Source organism: Balaenoptera acutorostrata, chromosome 14 (assembly GCF_949987535.1).
Source record: "Balaenoptera acutorostrata chromosome 14, mBalAcu1.1, whole genome shotgun sequence".
Classification (NCBI taxonomy): domain Eukaryota; kingdom Metazoa; phylum Chordata; class Mammalia; order Artiodactyla; family Balaenopteridae; genus Balaenoptera; species Balaenoptera acutorostrata.
In genome coordinates this window covers 85,930,987-85,945,101 of record NC_080077.1, presented here as the reverse complement: position 1 = coordinate 85,945,101, position 14,115 = coordinate 85,930,987, and the positions used below count along the sequence as shown (strand labels likewise).

The 14,115-nt window shown below is 33.6% G+C and overlaps 1 protein-coding gene across 7 annotated transcripts in view; it reads left to right on the top strand.

Moving 5' to 3' along the window:
- The window catches only part of FAM135A (family with sequence similarity 135 member A), a 119,772-nt gene that overhangs the window by 60,305 nt on the left and 45,352 nt on the right, over window positions 1–14,115 (top strand). For 3 of the 7 annotated variants that reach the window (XM_057527906.1, XM_057527903.1, XM_057527904.1), the window contains 4 exons: window positions 2,741–2,867; window positions 3,471–3,624; window positions 7,356–7,433; window positions 11,509–11,558. In XM_057527906.1, the coding sequence (XP_057383889.1) occupies window positions 2,741–2,867; window positions 3,471–3,624; window positions 7,356–7,433; window positions 11,509–11,558 (409 nt within the window). Of the gene's footprint in view, window positions 1–2,740; window positions 2,868–3,470; window positions 3,625–7,355; window positions 7,434–11,508; window positions 11,559–14,115 lie in introns of those variants that run through there. The other 4 variants (XM_057527907.1, XM_057527905.1, XM_057527908.1 and 1 more) reach the window with 3 other exon arrangements.

Genomic DNA, 14,115 nt, shown 5'->3' with positions numbered 1-14,115 from the left:
ATGACTTTTTTATTACAAAAATATGGAGCATTCTTTGTCAAATAAACTGACCAAGAAAAGTAATGCAATATGGAAATAACCATACAGCACTGTTTAGTCGGCACTTCTGTTTTTATGCAATGCTGACTGTAACTATTCATTCTCTGGGGAAGTGTATTCATTTCTTCATAGTTTTTGTGTCTTTTCTCTAGACTAATTTATCTTCTTAAATCTATACAGTAATTCTTGTTTCCTAAGTTATTAACCTATTTTATGGATCTTTACTAAATAAGCCATTTAAAACTATGTCATGTTAGCCTAAAGGTACATAATATTCTGGATCATAATAAATTCATTGGGATAATTGTTTTTTCTGCTCACTTCCATGGGGAGATGGGTTGTCTTTCATTAATGTAAGAATACAGTTCAAGCTCTTTAGTTCTTACAGTAAGACATCATCCTTGTGGCATGGGTAACAGATAGACACTTTTAAATCAGTAACTTATGTGAAAAGGCTCCAAATTGACTTGACTTCTGAACTACTTTACAATTTCTGATGCAAATTTTATTCCAGCAACTGATGTTAGGGATGATGCTTAAGGGTTATGATGTTAAACTGACTTATCAGAAAACTAAGTAGGTGATTTTGTAGAATTACCTACTTCAGAGTTTATAGAAAACCAAGACAATTTAACATATTTTCCCCAAGTAACAGCCTGTTGCATGTCTTTATGTTGCTGTAAAAATTGTGAGCCCTACTTCCCCTGTGTTGTCCTGTGATGTCTTTAGAGCATGGGGCCAGGAAGACGTCTGTTTCTCCTGATGACCTGCTTTGCCTTCCTTATTCTGTAGTAAGATCTGGAACTAGTTGTTTTGCCATTTTTGTCTTTCCTGTTAGACCTTTGAGAGCTTGTTCTCAGTTGCTATAACTTTTGTAAACAGGAAAGTGTTCCTATGATTATATATAATTTTATTATAAACTTATTCAAAACAATTTTAGATGTTGATTAAATAAATTAATACTTAACAGCATAATAACTCAATGAAACTTCTTTGACAGGAAAGTATGTTTTTTTGAAATATAACTTTCGAATAAGTAGTATACAATATTACTTTTATATGAATAGCCTGTTAGGTTTTAATGCTAAAAGTTTTTAATCTGTTTATAAAATACATTCTTGTAGTTTTCCGAATTTCTTAGTTTTGTGATTTCATTAAGAATCCCTAACGAAGCTATCTCTAGCATTCCTTTTTCTTTATAACAATGGCTTCATTTCTTTTTGGAAGAAATGCGCGAACGGTCCCTAGCCGTTAGCTCGGGTTATCAGTGCCGCTCTCTAATCGCTGAGTACGGAGAGCTCGTCCTGGTGACTCAGTGTGCGATTCCTCCTGTGGTACTGCAGCTCTTGCACAGACTGGTGGGGAGAGGCGGCTCGTCTCCTAGAGACCGTTCACTGCAAGGAGAGGACATTTTTGGCTCAGAATCAGAAGCCAAGAGGACTAGCTGTTGGCTCTGGTTGGCGATTGGAGAAGAGACTGAGGCGCCTGCGACAACTGGGGTTGCTGCTCTTTCTGTCACTGCCCTGGGCCCTGATGTCCCCTCTCTCGCTGCTAGAGCTGTGCCCCTCTTTGCCTATAAAGGAGAGGGTCGGGAAGGAAAGCAAGGCAAGGGGAAGGAAAGCTTTTTGCTGGTGGCACGCTGGTAGAGGGGTCCTGTTAACGGTAGTGTTCCTCACTGTTTATGCTTCTATAAATGCAGGGTTTCTCCTGAAGTTTTGTTATAGCTGGACTTTTTAGTCCTCTAAACTAAATGAAAAAATTTTTAGTTTACAGTATTACATTTTTAAACATAATTATTATTATTTTAATTTATTTATTTTTATTTTTGGCTGCGTTGGGTCTTCATTGCTGTGCGCAGGCTTTCTCTAGTTGTGGCGAGCGGGGGCTACTCTTCATTGTGGTGTGCGGGCTTCTCATCGTGGTGGCTTCTCTTGTTGCAGAGCACGGGCTCTAGACATGCGGGCTTCAGTAGTTGTGGCGCGTGGGCTCAGTAGTTGTGGCTCACGGGCTCTAGAGCGCAGGCTCAGTAGTTGTGGCGCACGGGCTTAGTTGCTCTGCGGCATGTGCGATCTTCCCAGACCAGGGCTCGAACCCGTGTCCCCTGCATTGGCAGGCAGATTCTTAACCACTGCGCCACCAGGGAAGTCCCTAAATATTATATTTATATAAAACAATTTCTATGATCAACTCAACTATAGGCATTAAATCGATTATTTAAAGTAACTGAGGTTAGGATTTTTCTTTGCTTGTTTTTTGCATAACTTGTTTCTTATATTTGATTTTTTTAGGTACAGCTTCTCTGACTCAATTTTAAGAAACACTTCATAGCAAGTGGTATTTACCAGTGACTTGCGACACCCTCGTTGCTAGGGTCTAGATATTTCATTTTTGCAAAGCAAATTCATTTTGCAAATGAAGGCTGCTCTCTGCTTATGGTACATTTGATTTACTTTCCTGTCTTTTCCCTTTTGCCAGGCTGCCAACCAGTCAAATGCTTTGGCCTTCTTATAGTTAGCCAGTACTTTACCTCAAATTCTTAAAGGAAAAATTGTAAAGTTACTTTAAGAAGAGTTTAGAAATCAAGGCCTTGCAAAGCCCTTGCTTTTTATTCTGTCCCTCTAAGACTTTCTTTTGTAAACATTTAACTTAACACTATAAATAGACTCTTTTGACATTAATAATGTGATGCTTGTTCCTCCAGCTTTCCTCGCCCTGTGAAGACTACTTGGTTAAACAGAAATGCACCAGCACAAAACAAAGATTCTGTGATTCCTACTCTTGAAAGTGTGGTCTTTGGTATTAACTACACAAAACAGTTATCACCAGACGTAAGAACTGATATGTTTATAAATCCTCTTTTCTTTCTTACTTTGAATGAAATTTGTTTTAACTGTTATGTTTGTGAATGTGATCGTTCTTTTGTTAATTATTTGAGCTCAACAACTTACATATCTAATTAAATATGATCTTAACAGATTGGTTGGTTCCAGTTGTTTTTTTGAAAACGAACCTGATACTTCAAGATTTTACGAGACTTAATGGATAGAGATCTTTGACAGCCGGGGCCTTTTTTAACTTATTACTTACTGTGTCCCCCTGTTCCCTTCACACAACTGGTAGAATCATTGCAAAGGTGCTTGTAAAGAGTCACTGCCAGAGTGGAGACCCAGCTTGCAGCAGTATGAGTACAGCCATTACTCCCCTGAAAGAAAAGGGGGCTCAGACTACAAAAGTGGAGTACCACTCAGTCGAAGTTTCCTGTGTTTAAATTACTTGTGTGAACGAGAACAACTCCCTAAGATATTGCTAGATTTCTTATCCGGTTTAGAATTAACTGTGACTTGTAAATCCTTTATTTTTCTAAGCTTCAAGTGTGCTATTTTTAGACTCTTGGTTACTAACAGCGTGTCCCAAATCGACTCCTTGTTTAGGGCTTCAGCTTCGTCATTGCAGACTCCTTCCTGCGTCACGCCTACCGTTTCCATTACACCCTCTGCGCCACCCTCCTGCTGGCCTTCAAGGGGCTGCACAGCTACTTCATTACGGTAACGGAAGAGCTTCCCTCTTGTCAGAAACTAGAACTGGGTATGTTGAAAGTAGCCAGACCTCTGCTTTAGTTCAAGGCACTCTCTTCATTCTCATATTGCTAGTTATCAGCTTGGCCATAGTTTCTATACTAAAACTAGGTTTATGTGCTTCACTTTTACTTCTCTCTCAACTCCATCTTTTTCAATCTTTGATAATTACTTTCTGAAATTAAAAAAACTGTATGATATTGAGAAATAATTTCTTGGTGCTAAGTTTGAAATGAGTCTTTTGATAGATTTTTTTAAACAGTATGTCAATATTACTACTTCTCTTAGAGTACAAGCAGAAAGCTTACTAGAAAACAAATGTAATTATCCATAGAATTATTAGATAGGGAAGAGAAATTAGATAGATTAGGTAAGATAAATTAAATCCATACTTCCAAATATTTAACAGTCTAAGCAGATTGTAGGTACTTGGGACCTTTTTTTTAAATATGTTTGGTTTTAAGTGATATCAGATCTTATTTCTTTTATTTCATTTCAGAAAATAATAACATTACTCAGTTTTAACATTCTGAAAATTTAAAAAATAATTTTAAAACACCAGTCTTCGGTTTTTGTCCAACATTAATATCTGCATGTATATTGTAATACATAATAAAAAATCATATTGCCTTGATTTTGTATACCACTTGTAGTTTGCAAAATACATATATCACTTCACAGAAGATAAATTATTGAGATTTGCAAAAATGTTTTTATTCAGACATTTTATGAAAGTTTTATAAGCTTTTACTTATAAAAGTTTTATAAGCTCATCATAAAAAGCACATTTTAATTATCTCTTTAGAATAAATTATTTTCATCATTACATACTTGAACAAATCAGAAATTACTTTTTAAATTTTACTGAAATTAATCACTGTTCTTACTTATTTCTTTGTTCCTCAAGGATCTCAGTCTTTTAACAATATTGATGCACTATCAAAAATAGTCAGTTACTGAAAATAATTCTTGGGTTTGAGACTAATTAGCCCGTTTTTATAACTGCCTATTTTGAGATACAAAAGAATTGTAAGGAAGTGATCTGTACCTCACTGAGGTTCAGCTGTGAGAACAGGCTGGCTGTTGTACCGCTGCCTGTCAGCAGATGCTCCCACGGGTTGGATTAATTTCATTATCAGTCAGTTCAGTGCACACTTTCCTGACTTGACTAGAAACAGATATCATTCAGTTGACTATTTAGAATGCTTAATTCAAGGATCCCAGTGTATCCCCAGTTTTACAAGCAGTAGGAAAATGTTTGTTCTTTTTTGCTCATGTATTCTTCCTCAAGTCAAAAATGGTAGTACGGAAACCTTTTGATTACTATTCTCTGGAATACTCTTTTTCCTTGCTGTTTCATGTACTTAGACTCTTCTATTTCCCTTAGGAAAATCCTTTAAGAGACCACTGCCTCAAATGTAAACTTTAAAAAATGTTCTTTTTTGAAAATGAAAGAATTGTTTGTAGAATAGAACTAATTTAAGCTATCACTAATCCTCAATTAATGGAAAACTTTTGCTTCATGTATTTTTTAATTTGGTTCTTTGGGATTCAAACACATTTTCTTAGGAGAATTATATGATAAATTTTGGTTAATTTAGGTTTAGTGGTCAGACCACAAAACTATTAAACCATAATGTTAATGAAGGGCGATACCATGTTACTGAGAAGTAGTGGTATGACACAGAAACCACGTGTAATCGCATTTCTATAGGAGAATCTGTTAGTAGTTTGGATGTTGAATTCGTGGAGGCATCATCGTGTAGTGCTCAGGACTGCATGTGCATGTGTGCACCATTGCTGTCACTTACTACCTGTAAGTAACTGGGACTGTTTATGCAAACTGGTTTCCATTCTAAGGGCAGGAGGATTGAAGGGGTCCAGATGTGCTGAATGCACCAGGAAGGAAAGAGGAGGGCATCCAGAAAGCAGAAGGTGTGAGGAAGCTCCACGAGGAAAACTGGTTAACGGAGGAATTCCTTCGGGCTGAGCAAAGTGCTGAGGAAAGAGCAGGCCTCTTCTAGGTCTTTGAAGAGCTTTGACATCCCCGTTCCCTTAATAAGGAGTCAGTTCAGCACTGAGAGAGACAGGAGAGACTCCCACAGCTGGGTGGGGTTCTTGTGGGTTAGTACAGAGAGCCCTGTGTGAGGTGGGCCTGTCCATGCTGCGTGCACGGAATTTTCAAAGAGTTTTCACATGTAATGTTTCCGAATGGAAAAACACTTGAACCACATTTTAACTTATAAAAAAATATTTCTGTACAAAAGGAAATAATGTTTAAAGGAAACAAGCATCTCTTTTCAAAGGCAAAGATTTATTTCAAATAGCTTAGACAGTATTAGCGCTAATTTATCTAACTTCAGTATGATAATTCATTTATTTATAAGGTTTTTACTTTGGGGTGAGGATGGCTTTTGTGGCACATATATATTACTTTGGGCTTATGAATATAATGTAGAAAATAGCATAATTAAAAGAGCCCTTATGTTTAATTTCAGGAGTCAGTTACTAAATGAATATCAATTTTATTCCAAATTATTTGCTTAAAATATTTTATCAGAAAATAAAATTCTAAAGCAAACCCCTAGACTTCAGTTTCAAATAAACAAATAATAGTGGTAGAATAAAATTATTAGTACCTTACACATGGTGTTTACTCAAAATATATTTGTTGAATGGATGAATGAATGAAATGGCACAATACAGTTTTTGTTGATAATTGAAAAGTACATAGACATCAGCACATACTTTATAGTAGTTTCCTAGGGATTTTTAAATTCAAGATTCATCTTCAGTAAATATTTATCAGTGATACTTTGTGTTATTCTTAAACTTTTCATTATTTATATTTTCTATTTATTGTGAATTTTAGTTTATTCTTGAATGCATATTCTAGGACAACATCTAAAAATATTATTAACTATTCAAAATAAAACTACTGCATATTCTGAACTATTAACATTGTTTATTTTTATCCTAGCAAAATTAGATTGTAGGCACTAGATAATATTTCTGTAAAACACTGTTGACTAAACATCATTATATTCACCAGTTTTAGTAAGTTTGTAAAGTAGTTCTTGATTAGAGGATGTATTCTATTTCCTTCTACTATTTAGCACTTTTCTTGAGTTTTCAAATATGTATATATTTAAAAGTCTTAAATTCCACCATGGTGTGAGGAGTGTATCTAAACTCTATTCCCTTTTTAAAAATAATGCCTTGAATTCTGTTCTGCTTGTGTCTTTTTCTTTTCTCGTAGATGAATGATGTACATTTTTTTGATGACATACAGTTAAATATTGGTTTGGTGCAAGGAACTCCTACTGAAAATGGGTGTCAGGAATTCTGGAATCTAGGCTTTACCAAGTCATGTAACCTTTTGGGGCCCCGGTCTCTAGACTTGTAAAGGCAGGGGGTTGACCTCGCTGACCTCTGAGACCCCTGCCAACTCTAAAATTCTGAGTTTAAGAAATTAAAACATAAAAATAATATTGGATTATGAAATGTTGAGTGGCACATACACTTAAATAGAAAAAAGAACAAAGTAACATAAACGTGAATGTACATCATTTGTAATTCTAATAAGCTAATTAACTAACTGAAAGATTTTGCTTTAGTGTTCTAATCTAACTGCACTATCGGATCAATACTAAAACTATTAATAACAAATTGGAAAATTCTAATAAATTTTATTGTAAAAGGAGTATAGTAACTAGTGCTGTGTGCAATCCTTGTAACTAGCCAAGGCCAACATGCAGGTCCTTTATGAGCGCCTTCTCAGAAGAAAACAGCCACCAACCCAGAAAGACACCTGTCTAGGTATGTTTACAAATAGGTTAAGTAAACAATCCCTTTTAATTAGCAGGAAACTTTGCTTTAAATTAGTGTCAAATTTCATAAATATGTATTTCTTAATATTGTATGTTCCTACCACCCTTATTTAAGAACTTACTATTAGAATCAATTTGGTTTGTAGATAAGCTTTGGTTAATTTGTAATTAATTTTAATGTTGAAGTTTTTATTTAAAACTGGAAATGTTAAATGCAAAGATTTCTTTGGCTTTTAACATACTCATTTTAGAGTTCCTACAAAGAGCACTTTTTGGAAACCATGTTCATTGCCAGAATTTGTTGGTTTAATGGTAATGCCTAAATTTGTTCAAAGTCAGTTTGTCTTTGGGTAGGGCTAAGGATAATAAAATGTGGTTTTAAAAACTGAAGCTAATTTCATGCATTATAGAATTAAAGAGAGAAGCATCTTTAGTACCTGGCTTTGTTTTTTGAGTCAATTTGTATTTATTTTTTATTGTTCTAAGTTTAAAAAGCAAAATACAGTAATATCAAGTCACCACTATCCAGATATGTTACACATTTGAAAGGAAATATTGTGATCTCATTATTTTATTGATATATTTCCCTATATGTTATAGACTTTTGTTCTTGAACAGCAATAGTACTTAATTTATTATCTTTCCATAAGTATATTGAAAGTTTTTACTTGGCGTTGAATAGGCCATCACTATTACATTTTTTAAAAGTTACGAAAAGCTGTAGAAATAAAAAATAAAATTAAATCACAGCATTTGTTTCTCAGTTTTCAGAAGTATGGATAAAAGGAAATTAAAGAGCCAAAATCTTTCTCCACATTTCTCAAATGAAAACTAGCCCAGAAATACTTAAATTGGGTCAGTTTTCACTAAAACTGTGAAGCGAGAAACTTATCTTCTTATCAGGAAGGAAAAAAGAAAGGTTGAAGATTTATTTATGATCATTATTTTAGAGTATAATTTTGTATTCTCATTAAGTAACTTAACTATAAAATTAAAGAATTCATGGTGTGACATTATGGTCGTTTATGACATGTTTTAGTGTTCTTTTTAGCAATAAAAATATACTTCTCATTAACTATTGTATTGTCAGCCTATCAATTTAGATGTGAGCATGCTAAATAATTTTAAAAAACGCTGCTCATATAATAAGGCCTATATAAAGAAGGGCCCAGTATTTGGTTGGGTGGGAAAAGACTTGATTCAAAACTAAAACATAGTGAAGTTAGTTAAATAACACTTTTTTTGAGATATCTTTTATCCTTAACTCCTAGCAGTGTATTGGCATTATCTGAACTATGCTATGAATATCTGTTGAATGAATGAGTAGATGAGAGGGTGGATAGATTTAGAAGATAAATTTAAGATACGTTTACCTTTCGACCTAGCAACTCCATTTTTGTTCCATCTGTAGCACGGAAAGGAGTACTCGTATGTAACGGTATATGTACACGCATGTTGATCACAGTATTCTTAGTGGCAAAACACTGAAAACAAAGATAAATGCCCATCATTCAGCAAAGAGTGGACTTTGAGGTACCCACACCAAGGGATATTATGCAGCCATTTGAAAAAAGTGCTTTAGGGCTGCATATCCCATTTACATGGAGTACTGCTGAGAGACAAAAAGCAAATTGCAGCAGGTTTGTAAAATACACCCATTTTTGTAAACCAGTGACTCCAGCTCTCATATATGTATATATTTGAAAATGTGGAAGGATGTGTTCCAAGCTGCCACCTTCGATTAGCAGGAGGAGCCAAGTTAAAAAAAAGTTTGTAGGGAGTTCCCTGGTGGCCTAGGGGTTAGGATCCCAGGCTTTCGCTGCCGCGGCCCCGGTTCAGTCCCTGGTCGGGGAGCTGAGATCACACCGCATGGCGTTTCTGAAAAGAAAAATTGTAAGAAAATAACCTGTGCACATGTCTATAAAATTGTATAAATAGATACATAGGCATTTTTAAAAGAAAAATTAATTAAACTCAGTTAAAATCCTAAATGATGTTGAAATCATTTCAACTCAAAGGTTTTGAAGTTAAGTTTTGCATTTAAGCATCCCTGGAGGTGTTTGCATTGAAGTAGCTCTCACGAACCATAATGCAAATGGACCAGTTTCTGCACTTAGGCTCCTGTATGTAAAGATGAGAAAAGAGTATCAAAACTCTAGAAAGTTTATTTTCATTTTTTAAAAATTCATAGGTAGGATATGTAACCTACTAAGACCACTTTTGCTGATTTTCTTCTATCAAAGGAAAACATCATGAGTGATGTGAAAACAGATGTTGGCATATGGAAGTTATGATTTTAATACAGGGTCTGCCAGATATTTTCTTTTTTTTTGGAAAACCTAACCTTAGAAGCCACTGATTTACCTGACGGTGAAATGATTTTTGAAATCTCAGCAGATTTCTTTAGTTATCAGTGGGTTATTTATATATTTTGTGAATTACAAAACATTTGTGTGTCCTCCTGGTTTTAATTACCAACAGAGTGTTTGTTGTTCCCATCATAGCTTGGTTGTGTTCAGCACATCAGTGTAACTGCTTATTTTATCAAATTTAAACGCTTATCATTCTTTTTATCAAGTAGTAAACATTCAGTGTACCTTACGAGACAGTGAGCTGGTGAATGAATTCAGGGATGTCACAGAATGTATTCTTGCTTTTGTGTGAGAATGATCAGTTAAACTCCCTTACAGCAACAAGATTATGAAATGTTGTGTGCTGACCCTATGCTGTTAGAGTTCTCTTAGGAGAACTCATTTTAGTTTGATTTCTGAAGAAAACCTGAGTATGTCTAAACATGATATTTCAGGCTTTAGCGAAATGTCTTCCCTGCAAAAAGTAACTAATAAGTCTTCTATTCTGTTAGTTTCTGTACTCCTTTGTAAATATTACCATTTTGATTGTAAATTAATCTGCACCCCCCCTTTGTAAATGGTTGTAGCATACATTAAATACGTCAGGATTTTATGGGAAAAAATTGCCTCGGTTTTAGACTGTCTGATAGAAAACTGAATTTATTAAACTAAAATATAAACTTACTTTTTGTCGAAAAGGATTTTGTCATTCATTTTCATTAAACAGCTTATATTCCAGGCATGCTTTACATATGTTTTGGTTATAAAAATTATTTTGACTTGAACTGTAGCTACTATAAAAAGCGAAGCTTTTGTAAAAAGTGAAGCATGTACATATGTAATACAAAATACTAAGATCACTGGAATTTATAATGTGTGAAATGCAATAAAACCTTAGTTGTGTGTTTTATCTTTTCTGTGATGCAGTTGTGCAAGTTACTTGAGGTATATAGTCAGTAGTTCCGTGACAGTGTTAGCCTCTTATGAGAACAGAAACCCACTACTTAATACAGGCATACCTCACTTTATTGCGCTTCATGGATACTGTGTTTTCCACAAATTGAAGATTTATGGCAACCCTACGGCAAGCAAGTCTGTTGGCAGCATTTTTCCCAACAGCATTTGCTCACTTTGTGTCTCTGTATCACATTTTGGTAGTTCTCTCAATATTTCAAGCTTTTTCATTATTATCATTATTTTATTATGGTGATCTGTGATCAGTGATTTTTTTATGTTACTATTGCAAAAAGATTACAGCTCACTGAAGGCTCAGATGATGGTTGGCATTTTTTTAGCATAAAATATTTTTAAATTAAAGTATGTACATTGTTTTTTTAGACATAATGCTATTGCACACTTAATAGACTACAGTATAGTGTAAATGTAACTTTTATATGCACTGGGAAACCAGAGAATTCATGTAATTAGCTTTATTCCAGTTTTCACTCTTTTGCAGTGGTCTGGAACCGAACTGCAATATTTTCGAGGTATGCCTGTAATCAGAACATAGAATTTACTAATTATCACATTACCTGCATGATTAATGTGTTTAGAAAAATATATTACATTGAAATTTAATTCATTTAATATAGTCCGGATATTTTGCAACCTTCTGGTTTTTTAAAGGTAATTTAATTTATTTCTATAATTTCAAAAACAGTTTACAGAGCTAACATTGAGATACTTCCTCCAATTACTCTTTACTCCTTTCAGAGGAAATGGATGTGGAAGCGCGACTTACTGAATTATGTGAAGAAGTCAAGGTACTTGCATTTTTAAAATTCACGTTACCAAGTTATTTGAGTGGATTCTGTTTTCTAAGTATTTTATTGAGGAAAATATTAATTATTTATCCTTTCTAAAATGCAAAGATAAAATTGTTGATCTAGGTAGAAACACACCTTAGTTGATCAAACAACATTTGACTTGAACGTGAAGTTAAATTATCTTTAAAATGTATATTATTGTGCATATAAATGAAATAGCAAAGACAATTAACTGATCAGAAGTGTCCTTTTTCTCTTATTAGTTCACTCAAAGAATTTCTGGAAAAATTTTTTTAAGCATTACTTAAACTTACATATTTTTGTAAAGTGATATTATTTAGAAATGAAAGTTTGTTTTATTTCAAGAGATCAGTTTGTCTCAGACCATTTTTCTACTAGTTCATTCTTGCAATTAAATTGAATAGATTTTTATTTTTCCTTTTTCTTCCCCATGGAACTAAATGTTTTGACTGTTTTAGGATCCCTATGTATTTCACTCTTGTTTAGCTACATTAATGGAAGAAATCGGAGACATGAATCAAACAAAAATATATTGACTTCGGGTTGTATTTCTGTATGTAAATTTAAATGAGGACTTGACCCCTTTGAAAAAGGTATTTACCTTCTCCTTGTAAAATTATACATGGGCAGGATAGACAATTTCGTATACTATCCTAGAGGCTTTCCCCACGGTTCAAGTAAGATAAGTGTTTTCTTTAAAAAATCACTAATGTCATTATAATCGTTGCCCCAAAGAATTATATACGCTTAGAAATAATCTTAATAAGATGTTTGCGATTAATATGGAAAAAAAAATCTACAGTGTTTCACTGACATATTAAAGGAAATTTGGATGAATAAACATTATGATACTCCCAGACGGAAAGGTGAATGATCTCTGAAAGATCCAGTTTTTCTCAAGTTAATAATATTAATGCATCTATGTCAAAATCCTGTTGGAAACTTTAAACTTATGTTAAAGATCACTTAAAGAAAGGTAAGGATGACTAAGAAAAACTTTTGAATAATAATAATATAGAGGGACTTGCCCAAGTGGATGCTAATATATATATATATAAAACTACAGTTATGGAAATAGAGTAGGACTTCTCTAAAAGACTAGAAAGACAAATCAATGAAACTAAATAGCACTGAAACAGTCACTAAATATGTTTAAGAATTAAATATATGATAAAATATCGCAAACATTGGGTTACATAAATGGTGTGGTAAAATACCATACTATAGAAGCAAATTCTAAATGGACTTGAAGAGTTAAATGTCCAGAAAAATTTGGAAGATAAATTTACATATACATGTATATATAAACAATCTGATATTAGGATATGAAATAACTTTTTCAGAGTAATAGTAAAAGACAAAATAAGGTATTGATGATTTGAAACTTCTTTAAAACAAAATAAAATATAAATAAAGTTGAAAGGAAGCAATAAACTGGAAGAAAATATTTGGCAATACTTAAAAGTGGCAAATGATTAATACTCACAATATATAAAGAGGTCCTATGTATCAGTTTCAAAACACCACCCGGGAAAAAGGGATATGCATAGAGGCAATGTACAAAACGCAGTTCTTAACAGAACAAGTTAGCTACATAGGTGACACTAAGTCTTACTGAAAACCAGGGAAATGCAGATTTAAACAATAAAAGGGTTTTTTGACCATGAAATTTGCAAAAATGAAAGTGACTGCTAATCTGCATTGTTGATAAGGGTGTAGGGAAACTAGTATCTGCCTATGCTGTTGGTGAGGGTAGAAATTGGTACATTTTTTAGGTCACTTCATCAGTCTATTCTGAAAACATCTATTAAAAACACATGCTCTGCCACAAAACAGTTTTTATTTAGGAATCTGTCCCGCAGAAGTGCTAATACATTTCAACAGACATAAAGAATTATCAATTCCCATGTAGCCATTTGAAAGGATTAGGCAAGTCTATGCATTGACATGGATTCTTTAATTCAAGATATATATATTCATCTATGATGCAAGGTACAGTTTTCATGCTGAAAAGCTCTCTAGGATATATTAATTGAAAAAATAGGGACTTCCCTGGCAGTCCAGTGGTTAAAACTTCGCCTTCCAATACAGTGTGTTCAGGTTCGATCCCTGATCCGGGAGCTAAGATCCCACATGCCTCAGGGCCAAAAGACCAAAATGTAAAACAGAAACAATGTTGTAACAAATTCAATAAAGACTTTAAAAAAAATGGTCCACGTCAAAAATCTTTAAAAGAAAAAAAAGAAAAAAGAAAAAATAAGTTGGAAAAATATGAGTATGATTTTTATATGTTAAAAAAAGCTCTGTATGTATTTGATCATATTTGTGTGATTAGATTATATATAAAATATTTGAAAGGATATATATACACACATACATATACATTTCAAACTGTTAACAAAAATACAGAAAAAACAATAGCATGAAGGATGAGGCTGTGAAGGAAAAGTTTTATTCTTTACTCTATATCCATCTGTACTAAGTGTTAAAAAAAATACGTATGTATTCAAATATTACTAATAAATTTTTATGT